At 40.8% G+C, this 16,134-nt stretch overlaps 1 protein-coding gene across 2 annotated transcripts in view; it reads right to left on the bottom strand.

Annotated features, from left to right (window-relative positions):
* Nucleotides 1-6,263: 6,263 nt before the first annotated feature.
* Nucleotides 6,264-16,134, bottom strand: part of LOC307044492 (melanopsin-A-like) — a 32,934-nt gene continuing 23,063 nt past the window's right edge. For both annotated transcript variants that reach the window (XM_079689780.1, XM_079689781.1), the window contains 7 exons: nt 15,120-15,291; nt 14,585-14,761; nt 13,985-14,092; nt 12,464-12,659; nt 11,119-11,283; nt 9,663-9,722; nt 6,264-7,733 (listed from right to left, as the gene is read on the bottom strand). In XM_079689780.1, coding sequence (XP_079545906.1) covers nt 7,569-7,733; nt 9,663-9,722; nt 11,119-11,283; nt 12,464-12,659; nt 13,985-14,092; nt 14,585-14,761; nt 15,120-15,291 — 1,043 coding nt within the window. In that variant the 3' untranslated portion in view covers nt 6,264-7,568. The remainder of the gene's footprint in view (nt 7,734-9,662; nt 9,723-11,118; nt 11,284-12,463; nt 12,660-13,984; nt 14,093-14,584; nt 14,762-15,119; nt 15,292-16,134) is intronic.

Genomic DNA, 16,134 nt, shown 5'->3' with positions numbered 1-16,134 from the left:
ATGGTAAGGTGAAGCAGCTTAAAAAAACGTGTTTTAATTTAGCTAAACATCATTTAACCTAGAACACAGTTTTGTTAAGGTTTCTTTTTTTTCACTTACATTTTTATTGACATTTTTATAAACATACAAAACCACATATAGTTCAGTATACACTTGAATTAGAAACCCATTGAAGAAGAAAAAAGAAAATACAAATAATAATAAAAACACGCAAACAGTGACATGGAAGCTTTCTATCCTATTTTAATGCAACATCATGGTCTGGTTCCAACTCTCTGGTGTCGTTCATTTTTCCTTTATATTCAACCCATTTTTCCCATTTGGACTCAAATTTCCCTTCCTGGACCCTCAATATGTGTGTGAATCTCTCCATATCAAATATTTCCTGTACTACTCCCAGCCATTGCTCCTTTGTAGGTGGATCTGCTTTGTACCATGCTCTGGTAATAGTTTTCTTGCTTGCACCTTAATCAGGTATCTGTCCCCACCCTGTGTGTTTCCTGCACCAGATTCCCCAAGTATAACATCAGGCCGGTCTTAGGAACCTCATAACCTAATATCCCCTTCAATACTCCCCATACTTCTTCCCAGTATCCCTTCATCTTTTGGCATTTAAAAAAAATGTGTGTTTGGTCTGCCCCCACCTCGCCGCATTGCCTCCAATATGCGTTCTGTTCCGGGGCATACCTCCCTTTTATCTTTGGGGTTATGACGTATCTGATTATGTTTTTCCACCCAAATTCCCTCCATACCCTTGACCCAGTAGTTGAATGCTGCACTCTACATACATTATACCATTCTTCCTCTGTCATATCAATCCCGAGTTCTTTCTCCCACTTTTCTTTTATATATAGAGTTGAATTCCCCCTACTCTCCAACAGAGCTTGATATAGAGCTGAAATCACCCTGCCTTTCTTCCCTTCATATGCTTCAATCATGACCTTAATTACCCCATTTTGTTTAGTGTTTTTATCCATTTTTATTTCTTTTATATAATAGTCTCTCACCTGTAAGTATCTAAAATGGTTACCCCTTTCCAGATCGAACTTATCTCTTAGATATTGAAAACTCTGCATTTCCCCTTTTTCCACCATCCTACATATTGCTGTGATGCCCCCTCGGGCCCATCGTTTAAAACCTGTATCTTCTTTTCCCGGCTGGAATTTATTATCATTTGTTATCCATCTCAAAATCTTTGTCTGTTTTCCTATTTCGTATCTCTTTATTACCATGTTCCAAGTGTTTAAAGTGAATTTTGTGATTGGGTCTAATACGTTTTCCTGTGTCCTGAATAATTCTTTATCCCCGAGTAGTGAATCTGGTAGTTTCTCCCCATTTGTTTCGATGTCCTTCCATGCAACTGTTCTGATTTGTGCTGCATAATAATAATCCTGGAAACTCGGCACTGCCAATCCTCCTCTCCCTTTGGGTAGCTGCAGTGTCGCAAGCCTAATCCTGGGTCTTTCCCCCCCCCCAAATAAACCTTGAAATCCATTTATCCCATTCCATAAATTGACTTTGTGGAATAGATATAGGTAGTGATTGGTAAAGGTACAGTAGCCTAGGCAGTATATTCATTTTAACTATTTCAATCCTTGAACTAAGGTCCAAGGTCTGTATTGTCCACCTACATAAATCCCTCTTGATATTCTGATTGATCTGTGTATAATTTGCATTGTATAATTTGTCTAATCCTTTTGTGATGTTAACCCCTAAATATTTAATTGTATCCATGGCCCATCTAATTCTGTATTTGTCTTTGATCTCTGGTGTGTAGTTTAGTGCTAAAATCTGTATCTTTGTCACGTTTAGTTTGTACCCTGAGTATTGCCCATATTCCTCCAGTAAATCCATGAGTATCGGGAAGCCCACGTCTGGTTGCCCCGTGTATGCTATCAAGTCGTCCGCAAATAGTCCCAATTTGTGTTCTAAACCTCCTGCCTCAACCCCCTTTATATTCTGGTTCTGCCTAATTGCTTGGGCCAATGGTTCGATGAAGATATCAAAAAGTGTTGGGGAGAGACAGCAGCCCTGTCTTGTCGACCTCTCTAATTTAATCCGATCCGTCAGACTACCGTTCACTTTCACTCTAGCTGTTGGTTCATGATACAATGATTTTATACATTTGATTGACTTTCCATTAAATCCAAACTTTTCTAAGACATTATACAAATAGACCCAGTTCACACTATCAAAAGATTTTTCTGCATCTATACTGCACTGTCTCCCCTCCTTTGGGCCTCCTCCACTATATGAATTGTTTTCCTTATATTATCTTGTGTCTGTCTCCCTCTAATAAAACCAGTCTGGTCCTCATCTATAATGTCGGGCATGAATGTCTCAAATCTTCTATGGACGTATACATCTTGTAGTCTACATTAAGGGTTAGTACCACATTGAAGTCCCCCCCGCAAATCAGGATTCCTTCCATTTCCACAGCTATGATATTAAACAATTCCTTAAAAAAAGTCTTGTCGCTGTCCGGTGGGGCGTAAACATTAATTAGTGTAACCATTTGTCCTTCCATTTTCCCCTTGATCACCACATACCTCCCCTCTCTGTCATATATTTCTTTGTTTATTTCAAATTTTACTGAGTTCCCAATTAGTGTAGCCACCCCTCTCCTACCTTGCTTAAATGAACTATAAAATGTGTTGTTATATCCATACCTTTTCAGTTTTTCATGTTCTTGTACTGATAGGTGAGTTTCTTGCAATAAGATAACCTGCATCTCCTCCTTTCTAAATGTGGTTAATACTTTCCCCCTTTTAATCGGATTGTTCAAACCATTGACATTTAACGACACCATTTTGATTCCCCTACGTTGCATTATATTTCCCTTCAAAGCATCTTTTCGTTCCCTCCATGTCACAAAACACAATATATATAGTAGCAGCAACCTCTAAGCTAAACAAATACAAATTAAACATCAGAACTTGGTCTTCCAAGGTTTTCGGGGGTTTTAAAAATATCCCCCTTTCCCCCGCTGGTGGGTGGAAGGTAAGGCCTCCCCTAGTGAGAGGGCCCCCCCTAGTGGCGGAGATCTCTCCTGTGGCTGATCTCCCAAGCTCTCTATAATTGTCCAGCGTGTGGTTTAAACTCCGGAGCTCCAGGCCGGAACTTTGTGAACATTTTTGATATAGTCTTTAAACCCCTGGTCTCTGTTTTGGCGATGGAGGTGATTCTATGTTTCTAGTGAATTAGCACTTCTTTAAATTAGTCCGAATCAAATCGTAAAATGTTATAGATAAATAATTCCCCAGCCTGCATACATGTCCATACAGGTTCCTTTAATAAAAACAAATAACAGTCTTACTTACACTGCAGTGTTTCAAAGTGGCACAAAATAAAAGGCTATAGCATTTATAAGTAATTTGGTTAAATCTGTTTGTGTCTGTGCTGTCTTTTTCTGATCGCCGTGGCCCGTCACCTCTCATCCTTCTGTATTTTCAACGCCGTATCTTGTTCCCTCATAGATTACTCATCAACACCCTCGATACGGTGCCGGTCTTCCCTCACTCCCATCTCGTTGTTGTCTCCCCGCTCTCGTCTCCGAAGTCTGATCCACTTGCGCGCTGCCTCCAGTCTCTGCAGCAGCAGTAGGTCGTAGCAGTAGGTCGTAGGTCTCTCTACTCCCGGGTCCGGCACCTGCCAGCCTCTCTGCCGCATCGCCCTCGCCGCGTCCTGAGCACTCTTATACACTATCGTTCCTTCGTTCCAGTAAACCCTCAGTGTGTCCATTGGAGATTGAAAACGAATCCCTTTATCTTTGAGAATTCTCTTGAGCCCCACATATTGCCGACGTTTAACCGCCACCTCAGAAGAATAATCCTGGTCGAATGTCACTCTCCGTCCCTTCACTTCCATCGCCGTTCTCCAGGCCGTCTTAATGACGTTCTCCTTGACCTCGAACCTCAAGAAGTTGACAATAATGGCTCTTGGGGGTTTGTCTGGTTGTGGTTTTGAAGCAGGTGCCCTGTGCGCCGTTTGAATCTCCAACTTAATATCCTCCAACATTCCCAGCTCCTTGTGAATTAACCTGTCGACGTACTCGGAGACCGAGTCTCCCTCTATTCCCTCCTTCAACCCCCAGATTCGTATATTATTTTTTCTCGACCTCCCTTCTATGTCGGACAGCTTATCTTGGAGCTTGGTTTGTTGTTCAAGAGAGGCCGTAATAATGTCCTGGACGTCGGTACTCCACTCCTCGACCCCAGCCGTACGCTCTTCAAGGATCTCCATATCCTTCTTTTGGGCCCGCATCTCCGCCTCAGCGGTCTCGAATTTTCTATTTGTTTCCTCCCTGAAGCTATCAAGCCCTTGCTTCATATCTTCTCCGTGTTTGTCCATATATTCTCTCAGTTGTCCCATTTCTTCACGTACTCCTCTTAGATTTTCTTCCATCCGGCTGCCAATTTGATCCAGTTTAGCATCCATGTTGTGCTGGGCTTTCTCGAGTTTATCCCGCATGGCATCTAAGCTAGTCTGCAGCACCGACACCCAGCTAGGTTGCTCGTCGTTGCTAGCTTTAGCGTTAGCCGTTAGCGGCTGACTGTGTTCCATCTGGACCTGCAGCTCTCCCGGCTGTTTTTCGGCTTTCGTCTTTTTCTCCATTCCTTTCTTATTTACTAATTTGCTCATGACCTATTCTTCCAACTTCAAATCACATTTATCCGGGTTTTCTTCCTTTTTGAACTTATTTGGCCGGGAGCTCCTCTTCTTTGCTGCTTATCGCCTCATGTGTAAACCGGAAGTCTTGTTAAGGTTTCTTAACAGACTGGTTTACCTCCTAAAACATTTTGATAAGGTTAGCTAGGAAGTTAGCTTACTTTTACTAGGCTAAAGGTTCAGTTCAACGGAGAAACAGATTTGGTTTTGTTTCGAAAATGGTTCGATTTAAAGCAGCTACATTTTCTATATAAGGATTACTTTATACATTAAAAACATTTGTATTTGGTAACAGTCCAGTTTTACACCTACATCGTATTAATGGTTAAACAGTAGCTAGCCTCTTAGTTTAGCTGCCAGCTAGCCACAGCTTCCTTTATTAGTTTAATAGTTAGCTAATTGTTCTGTTATACAGCCTAAACAGCTTGGTAAAGTTTAGATAACAGTATTGCGGCTGCATTATCTTAATAAGGGTTAGCTAACCGATTGAATAATTGAGCTTTCTTTTTTTGAAACCAACTGTTTTTTGGTTTCAGCTTTTAAAAGATTGTTTTAGTTTAACTATACGCATCATAAACTGACCTCAGGTTTGTTAAAGTTGGGGTAGGTAATTCACTTCAGAAACACTTGTTGTTATATTCCATGGAATGCTCTTAACATCCCGATAGCAATGATTATTAAATGCTTGACAATAAATACATTACAAAAATGTCATCTGTGGAAGCCGTGGCGCTGCAAAAAGCACGACCAATCATCTGAGCCGGCCCGGCTAAAATAACTGGATGGCCTACCTGCCTGTCAGCCTTCCATCTGTGCACACATTTATCTCGTCCGTGTGTGTTGGAGGAGGGGCTCTGTAAGGAAGTCTGAAGGAAGAGGCAGATTTTTTTCAGCTGCGTACTTTCAAATTCTAGCGCACTCGAGCTGGATTATCCATTCTTACCTACCCTACCTTTAACAGCTCATTTTATTTCCTAAAACATTGTGAACAAGTTAGCAAATGTTTTATCTTAGCTCCACTTGGCTCGAGGTTCACTTTACTTAACTCGATTTTATGAAAACTGGAGCAGAAAACTTTATATATATGCTAAGTTTTTTTTAAAGAAACATTCAAATATACTTTAGGACAATGTACAAATTACTTCACACAGTCCAACAGGTCAGCTTATTAAGAGCTGCTTTACAATCAACAATCATTTCCCTTTAAACCCCCGCAATAACATCAACATCATCACAATCACATTCCACTAAATTGGCTTGCAGCAAATTATACACTTTAAATATTAAATCAAAAAGAAGACAGAAAAAATAAACATAAATACATTTAAAACACAACAGATGGCAGGAAACCTTGAAATATCTTTTGAAAAGTGCGATTGCAGGGCTTCACTGAGAGAAGGATTAATGCAGTCGGACAGTTTGGAAAAGTTAGCATCAAAACACTATTCAAGGTGTAAACTCATAGGAGTGTAGTACAGGGTAGAGTCCAGCAGGTGGTTAGCCTAGCTTAGCACAATGACTGGAAACCATGGATGTATAATAAGAACTGGATACAGCGTGGGAGGAGGGGTGTCGTTCTTTCCTATGAAAGCTTGCGCAGTTGAGTTGCCCCTTAAGCCCCGCCCCCCGAGCTCCCACTCTCGGATCACTAGAATGAATGGAGAGAGAAAATAAATCTAGATTCGGCTTTTAGTGCATTTTACAACTTTAAGGACTTAATGATTATAATATGGGAAAAAGTTGTTTTGGGCCGGGTGACGTCACGGCACAGAGTCTGGCGCACTTCCTGGGGGCTTGCTGCAAGCAGGTGAAAGTGCTAGCCTAGCTCCAAGTGAAAATGTATATTTTCAAAATGATGTTTTTCCATAATTTTGTGCTAAAAACAAGTAGGTAAAATGTTTCTGAAACTAGGATTTATAGATAAAGAATGTTTTGTAACATGTTACAATAATAACTTTTCTGTTTTTCGGTTGTTACGTATAGGTTGTCTTTTTATGAATGGTCAATTGCACGTTTTTATATCTACCTATTGAAAAACAAACCTGTGACAAAGGGCTGAGCTGGAAGGAAAGATACATAAATGAAAAAGCACACGTCTAGAATAAAACAGGAAACCACAGAATTTTTTTGTAGAAAAACAGCCATCTCATATTTATGACTTAGCCTGAAACACAAGAACACTTTTGGTTAAGGGCTCAGCGGCCTCACCCCAAAGGGAAAAAATTACAAATATTATCTAAATTAAATCAGGGGCAGAAACATGGTTTTCTTTGGGTTAAACCTTAAGTAAAAAAGTTTGGCAGTAAGGAATGTGAGGTGATTATACGTCTTTCTTAGGACTGGGTGAACTATTATATTAATGGTAAGGTCTAAAAACACAATGTAAGTGTGAAGGGCCTTTTGTAAGCTTTTGTAATAAACTAATTAAAGCATTTTAGGGGATGTTTTTGATTTCTCTTACAATAATTTACTACACTTTGTACTGGTCCATTGTTTAAGTCTGATCTAAAAGTGTTTTCTTACCTGTGTTTATGACTTAAAAACAGGTTAAAGCCAAGGTTTTGCTTTAAGTGAAAACACTCAAACTATCTGTTGTCATTTCATCGGTAAGAACTAGCTTTGGTTTGGAAAGTATGTAAGTTCATTGGCGGCAGTTAAGGAAAAATAAAGATGAAGACTTAGTGTTGTGATGGAAAAATTAAATCCTGTAAGTTATTATATAGTAAAAAATGACAAATGAATGACTTACTATCTTTAAAATAATGACTTATTTAAGTGTAACATTTATTTTAAGAAACCTACTCAAAATAATGAGAAACCGTCTTCACTTTCTATTATTTTCTTTCTGCGCTTCAGTTGAATTTCGCCTACATTTCTAAACATCTGATTGGACGTGAGCTCTATCCAGGCCCCTCCTCTGTGTTGCTGTGATTGGCTGTCTTTGATCGGCCATTGCAGGAGCCGTTTCGTCCAATGGGAAGGAAGGGGCTGGTCTCCGAGGTGATGACGATGCTCGGGATTCGACCAATCGTGCCTCTCCTCACGTGTACCTCCGCCACTTCTGTCTATTAGAGAAACAAATACAGTGTTGTGTTTTAATGAAAAACCATGTTGTGTTTTACACAAGCGGCAAACTCTGGGGAAGAGCCGAGAAGCCCATGAGGAAGTGCCACAAACTGCAGTTCATCTATTGGCCGGTAGAAGCAGGCTGCAGAAAGGAAGAATGTCCATAGACCCCCATGTTAAAATGCCCAACTGTCACGGTTTTAAGTTTGTGTGTCTGGTAGTGGGTGTTTTTCTGTTCTCCTTATCATGTTTTCCTCCATGTATATAGTCTGGTATTTTTTCCCTGTGTTTTCCTGTCTGTCGTTAGTTTCCCTGGTGTGTCTAATTTCCTGATTATTTTCACCTGTCACCCCTTCTGTGTCTCCTGTGCTAATCAGCGTCACTTCCGCCCCTGATTATTCCCACCTGTGTCTTGTTACCGTGTTTAAATTCCCCTGTCTCCCAGTGTTCAGTGTCAGTTCGTTTTCGTCTCTTGTCATGTTCAGGTCTGTGTTCGTTTTGTCTATTGCCATGGTCAGATCCTTGCGCTTGTCTTTTGCCACAGTCAGGTCTATGCTCTCTATGTGCTCTTGAGAAAGTTTTGATTCTCACTGCATGAGCGTTTTCATTTTGTTCTCCATTTTTGTAGAGACCTTTTTTTTATTGATAATTTTTTGCTGTTCTTGAAAAAATAAAGTATCTTACAAATACTTTACCTCTGTCTCCCGGGTCGTGCAATTGGGTCCTATCTCCTAAGTGTCTGACTTCATAACACCAACTTTACAGCAGAAATAAACGTGTTTCTACCCCTGGATGCTATACAAATTATTCTGGATATAGTTAGATTCCACCTTCATGACAACGGATTGGGGAGTGAATTTTTTCATAAAGCACCCCTTTGAGTTATATTAGGTCTTAACGTTTTTGCATAAATTAGGGCGTGGCCACATTGATGGACAGGTCTCTGCGGTGACTGCTGCTTCTAGTTTTCTGTCCCTCTGCTAGCTCCGTTAGCTCTGTTAGCTCCAGGATGCTACAGGGGCTCAGCTGCGTGGCTGATCCGGGGAACTTGAACCCGGACGTGTTTGTTGTGTTGGTGCCTGGTGGAGTATTCTTCATTTAAATATCGGACTTATCTTATGCCGCCACGGCTCCGCCTCTTTGCCCTTATTTGGATCAGGCGGGAGTTAGACTCTGGGTGTTCCTCAATGTCGAGTACGCTTGCTTGGTAGCACATGTCTTCCGAGTCACTTGCTTCAGAAGCGAGGCAAGAGTTAATCCTGGCATTCGGAAAACGAAGAGTGGAACAGGTGAGCAAGTGTGCAGGTGTGCGTCATATGAGAGGCCCCGCCTTACATTTTCCGCCACAGATTTGGGGAAATTGGTCCGTGCGCAAAGCATTCTGGGGATTTTAAGACCGCGGAGTCTACACATGTGCAGCCTCGAAATTTCTCGCTACGAAGTACGCCGGGCTCGGTAGAATTCCAAGTATGCTGGGCATTGGAACAGTCCTTTAGCGGGACTCGATGAGGTAGTATGCTTGAAATAGTGGCTCTGGAGCAGCTTTTATCAACATTGAGAAACACCCTCTGTCTTCACTGTCGAGACGGCAGCGGCCTACTCCGCCTACTAAGGGCTTCTCAGCAACTCTGCAGAAACCTATGGGTGCCGTCACGGACACTACGTCCATTTATATATACAGTCTATGGTTTTACATCTGCAAAAATGTTCACCTGACCTTATTGGCATTAGTTTTAAATAAATAAATAACAGAATAATTAAGTAAAAACAATTGAGAAATATATACTGTATACTAAATATAATTTGTTTACATTTATTAATTAATTAATTTCAGAATTGTTTTAATTATTGAGAAAAATATGTTCTTAAGTATTTTTTACATATTTGATAACCACTTGTGTCTGTCCTGATTAATTAATCAGACTCACATTTGGGACACTCCTGCTTTCACTGACTCCTGCCGTGGAAATATCAGGATCACAGGACGTCTGTAAGAAAAGACAACAAATTATTATCATTATTATTATTATTATTATTAACCTGCGACCTGCAGCAATGATGAAAATCTTCCTTTTTGTCACACTAAGACTTTAATATTCCTTAATTACATTGTAATCAAATGTATCAGGACAATGCATCAAACTCTAATGAATTACCCAGAATTTGAAAAAAAGTCAATGATTAAGATCAGAGGGATTTTCTGGTCAGAGATGAAAAAGCACATCAAGCTGATTACAGAGCAGCAGATTAACATGAACACTGGTGTTATGAAAAGAAGATCTTCTGCTTTCAGACACAAACTGACCCCTGGAACGACCCAGAAACCCCCTCAGGTGACACTGAGTGAAACAGTATTAATCTACATGAAGAGATTTCTGGAACAAGTCTTTAAACGTCCTGTTGTGTAATCTGTCTGAAGGTCGACCAGAACTAAAGCTTCAATGTGCAAATTCTATCTGTTTAGACAAGTTCAAATGTTTAGTTCTGCCACTGTCAAATATCATTGGAGTTGCAATTGGGAGAAAAATGATTGCCAAATATTTTAAACACTGACAAACCAGTATTTGTTAATGCAAAAAATGCCAGAAAATGCTGTTTTCAGAACCTCAAATAAGGAGATTTCTGCTTTTCTCAGTTTTACCTTTGTGATAAAACAAGATATTTAAAGACATGGGATGGATATTTTTCACTCTTTTTATGCATTTTATGGACCAAACCACTAATTATACAACAATAATGTAGGTAAATGTTCTTTTAAGCCTCTCTAATATGGAGATGTGCTGCTTTTCTCAGTTGATATCATATTTAAATTAACATCATTTGGTTTTGGACTGACAAAACAAGACATTTTCCTGACATTTTATACACCAAACTATTAATCTAGAATAGAATAAGCACATAATAAAATTGCAGTCCTTTGAATCTTATAATATTTGTTTACATTGCTTTAAACTGAGGACATCAAAACAAGTAAACTACGTCTCCCATGGTGCATTTCACCAACAAACATCCAATCACAGAGCTTAACATTTTCTTCAAATTCACATTTTGTAGATTTAATTCCTTCACATTCAACGGTTTTGGAGCACACCTACATTTTTCTGGCCGGCAACTAATTAGCATTACAGGCTAACACAAATATGTTTTATATCTGCTGCCTCAAAACCTGGCAATATCAAGAAAAAACGATCCTTCATAGTAAAAGTCTTCTTGCTGCAGACAATAAAAATGTTATTGCATTACAGTTAAAACACTGTTTTGGTTCTTCACAGTTAAAGTCTTCCATCAGATTACAAGTAAAACCTTGTGTCTGTTCTCAATACAAGCCTTCCTTTGACGCAACTAATCAACAACCACATTTAAAGTAACTAGAAGAAGCATTACCTTTTCGAATATCCCCGAGTCGTGGCTCTTGATGTTGGACTTGAAGCTGGCGGAGGGTTTGAACTCTGGGAGCTCAGCGGTGTCTCTGCTGATGTCACAGGAGACCTGGCGGCTGGCGGGTCGCGACCCCATGCTGGACCCATCGGCCTCGATATCTGTCAGACCCTGCGGACGAAAAAACTATTAAACACGCCCAATCCCTAATCTCCCGATATACTTCCACTAAATGTGAGTGTTCACGTGGAGGGTCCTCCAGATTGATGACATGTTTTTGTACCCATACATTTAGCATCTCCCTGGTTCCCTGCACTAAAAGCCAATCACCTTTATGATTCAATTCAAAGGTTTGATTGTCATATGCACAAAGCTACAGTACAGTGTATAAATGGCAATGACATTCTTCTGACCTGAGCTCCTCCCACAATGATCAAATACAAAAATACAAAATAAAGTCTATATGATACTTACACGTTAGGATAATTTCCACATATTAACACGACTTCAGCATTTTTGAAGTGAAATGCAAATGTTAGGCTACAGCACAGTCACATGACTTCACTTCACTAATGGCGCATTTCCACTGCAGCGCGTAGCACGGTTTAAGCGTGCCGTGCCAAACCCAGCCCGTTTTTGGTTGCGTTTCCACTAGGGGTAGTTCCGGCTAGCGGGTACTTTTTCACAGTTTTTCTGGCTCTCCAAAATTCAGGTTCTTTTCGGGCCAACAACCGGGCTGAGTATGCTGAACTAGAGAGAGAATCGCTTGCAAGGGGGCCACAACTACAACAAGATGAACATATTTGACCGTGATTTAATTATAACACGTTTCTAAATGATGCCGAAGTAACAACATACTGATACCGGTTAGTAAAAACCATGAATTAATGCTTTGACAAGTCTGCAGACAAACGGCAGGAGAAACACCTTTTAAAATGCGTGTTTTCTAATGGAGCTTGGCTAAGCTAACGCAGTATATGCTCCGACCGTCCACACTCACAACAACGGCCTACAGACATAAATAAACCAGCGACTGTATTCTCCATGACACAGACAGTCTGTGGTTTGTACTTGTTTAACTTGTGTCTAGTTTCTGAACAGATATGAGGAGCTGTGAGCTCTGAGGGCTAACAGCTAACGGCTGATGTTGGTTTTGTGGTTCGCATTGAAGATGACGTCACGGCTCCGCCTACACTGCGTTACTATAGTTACTACCCTTCAGGAATAGAAGGGGAACAGGAAGTGCTGATAATCCTGACTAATTCCTTGGTTTTAGGACTCATTCCTGCAGCTCTCTGTTGGAAGCTCTAATAATGCTATGACGTCATGGCTCGTGTGGATCCTAGCTCACCGATTCGCTGTCGGAGACGGAGGAGAGGCGGGTCTTGCGGTAGCTCTGTGACGCTCTGTGGCTGCTGATGTCGGAGGTCTGGCTGGTGACGGTGGAGCGGCGCGTCGACACGAAGCTGCTGCTGGCGGAGCGGAGGTCTCGAGGATGGACACAGAGCAGAGTGCCGAAACCCGGGATGTACTTCGCTAACGCTATCCTGCACAGAGCAAGAAAAAATGTTTTCTGTGCAGATGACACACATGTATTTGGTCGATATGATATGAAGACAATGATAGCTAGTGCACAGAGTAAGCCAAGAAAGAAAGCGTCATTCAGTATCCAAATATGTATATATGTTCATTTTAATTAATTTCTTATTTTAAAGTTACTTACCTGTATCTAATTTTATTTGTATCTTTGATTTTATCTTTAATTGTATTCATCTCAAATCTGTGTGAATCTGTACCGTCCTGTTTTTCATTCTTAGCCTTTTGCTGTTAATCTACTGAATTTCCCCACGGGGATTAATAAAGGTCCATCTTATCTTATCACCTCTGTATAGTAAGTAATACAAATAACATATATTATTAAATATTAACTGCAAATCAATGCAGCAATGTCATTCCACACTGGGCAACTAGGACACACCTGCTTTTACAGGACTTATATGAATATAATAATAAAAAGTCTCCATAATAACTATAACTTTAACTCCAAATAAATTCAACAGGACAAGTAGGACACACCTGTTTAAATAGCATCTTGAGTGTTTCCTTTTCCTATTTTGTAGGAATATTGTTATGAAAATGTAGATGGATGTTGTTGTTCTTGGGTCTCATTAGCTGTGTCTTTTTAATGTTTTGTAAATCACACATCTCTTCTTGCCTTTTTGTTTGCACACATGTCTAATGCCTGTTGTCTGTTTGTCAGAAATTGGTGAATAATAAAGGAAAATTCATTTCAACAAGCTACGAATATGCATTCATTACGACATAAATAAAAGGCATTGACAGCCTTGTAATGTTTGAATCTGCCAATGTGAGGGATGGCCTTCATATTTTCCTTTTATTAAATAGAACAGCCATCTACAGTCAATATTTGATGAATGCGACCTACAGTTATATAAGCTTTTTTGTTTCTATCCTGCAGCTTTAAACTCTCACCGAGTGTGTGCGTGTGTGTGTGTGTGTGTGTGTGTGTGTGTGTGTGTGTGTGTGTGTGTGTGTGTGTGTGTGTGTGTGTGTGTGTGTGTGTGTGTGTGTGATTAATTGTTTCCAGTCCAGTTAACACTCAGGTTAATTGAGCAGCGGTTGTTCTGAGGTGTTGGAGCGAATCAATGAGCTGCAGCGTGTTAGCATGCAGGTCAACAGAAAGGTCAAATCCAGATTCAACTTTCATGTATTTCCTTTTCTATGAATTAGTGGACGTAGATGACCATCTTCTAAAAGCCTTTTGACCTGAAAGGAGGCATTGTTTACTGTGTGTGTGTGTGTGTGTGTGTGTGTGTGTGTGTGTGTGTGTGTGTGTGTGTGTGTGTGTTACCTGTATTTGGGGTGTGTGATGGCGTAGATGATGGGGTTGTGGATGGCGGAGGCCTTGGCGATGACGGCGGGCACAGAGTTCATGTAGGGAGTCAACATGTCTGCGTACCTGCAGCGGGAAATAATAATAACTTCCAAATGCTCTTAACATCCAGATAGCAATGAATATATTAAATGCTTTGACAATAAATACATAAAAAAATGTCATCTGTGGAAGCCGTGGCGCTGTAAAAAGCACAACCAATCATCTGAGCCGGCCCGGCTAAAGTAACTGGATGGCCTACCTGCCTGTCAGCCTTCCATCTGTGCACAAACTTATCTCGTGCCCTCATTGGTCATGTGCGCGTTTGTGTGTGTTGGAGGAGGGGCTCTGTGAGGAAGTATGAAGGAAGGGGCAGATTTTTGTCGGCTGCGTACTTTCAAATTCTAGCGCACTCGAGCTGGTTTCTCCATTCTTACCTACCCTACCTTTAAGAATGAATTGTGGCTCCTGCATGAGGTGTTTGTATGTGTGTGTGTGTGTGTGTGTGTGTGTGTGTGTGTGTGTGTGTGTGTGTGTGTGTGTGTGTGTGTGTGTGTGTGTGTGTGTGTGTGTGTGTACCCTGCGAAGGCGGTGAGAGCAACGGCGGAGTAGGGGGACCAGGACACGACATACAGCAGGATGACGATCAGAGCGATCTTCGCCAACTTCCACTCGCTCTGCACACGCTGGAACTTCTTCGTCGAGTCCCGAGTGCTGCCGTGACTGTGGATGCTGCCAGACATCTTCCCCACAGCCCTGACACACACACACACACACACACACACACACACACACACACACACACACACACACACACACACACACACACACACACACACACACACACACACACACACACACACACACACACACACACACACACACACACACACACACACACACACACACACACACACACACACACACACACACACACACACACACACACACACACACACACACACACACACACACACACACACACACACACACACACACACACACACACACACACACACACACACACACACACACACACACACACACACAGTTACTTTAAGCCTTGAACACAGACAGAAACAAATATCAATGTGAATCAAACACTCAGACTCACTGGGTGGTGCTGCGAATGGCGCGAAAGATGAAGAAGTAACAGTAGATGATGATGAAGAGTGGTAGGAAGAAGACGAAGATGAAGAGCAGCATGGTGTACGCTCGCACAGACGGGGTGAAGGTCATGTAGTCCCAGCTGCAGGACGTCAGCAGACCCTCAGGGACGTACGCACCTAAACGCCAACAACACATCGAGAGATAAACGTTCAGCTGCTTTATCTGAGGCTACATTACATAATGGTTGTTTGATTATATCATATTGTAACGTTGCACCACCTTGTGCTTCTTCAATACTGTAATTCAATGGAGACATTTTTTCAGTTTTCCAAGATGAAAGTCTCAATTTTAAAGAAAGAATTATATATTCCTTAAACAAAGTCATAAGTTGTAAATGTATAGTCACACATTTCTTGGAATGAAATTGGGTGTTTTCTTAGATTCAAGAGTAATTTTGCAAAAATAAAAATATGATGTAACATATATTTAATATTCTCTGACATGTATATGGCGCTGAGGGAGGGTGGGGTACAATTCTGTGAACAAACCACTATAAGGAAGTGGTGTACTTACACATTTACAAGAAACAAATGTCACTATTTTTGTGAAAAACACTGAAAAATGTTGGGAGATTACAGCCACATATTTGTTGTGTGAAACAACTTGTGTGTTCTCCTAGAGTTAAGTGGTAAAGTTAGGAAAAACTCAAACATTTACGATAAAAAAAGGCTATTCTCTGAGTTGTGTTTTCGCAGGGAATGGAAGACAATTCTCATTTTAGTCAAAACAGAGAGAGACAATCTGATATTATCTGATATTCAAAGTAGTAAATGTAAGTAAATCATCTCTCGGTTCTGACAGCAGACACATTTTTACACCTGGAAAGTATTTTCTCACACAGAGGGAGACTTATGGGAGATTTCCTGTTTCCTTACACTATAATTTACACAAAGACACAGTCTGATGAGGAAAATGAGAACCAGGTGTGTGTGTGTGTGTGTGTGTGTGTGTGTGTGTGT

Source organism: Notothenia rossii (assembly GCF_949606895.1).
Source record: "Notothenia rossii genome assembly, chromosome: 6".
Classification (NCBI taxonomy): domain Eukaryota; kingdom Metazoa; phylum Chordata; class Actinopteri; order Perciformes; family Nototheniidae; genus Notothenia; species Notothenia rossii.
Note: the sequence above shows the minus strand (reverse complement) of the source record. Positions and strands in the feature narration are given on the sequence as shown.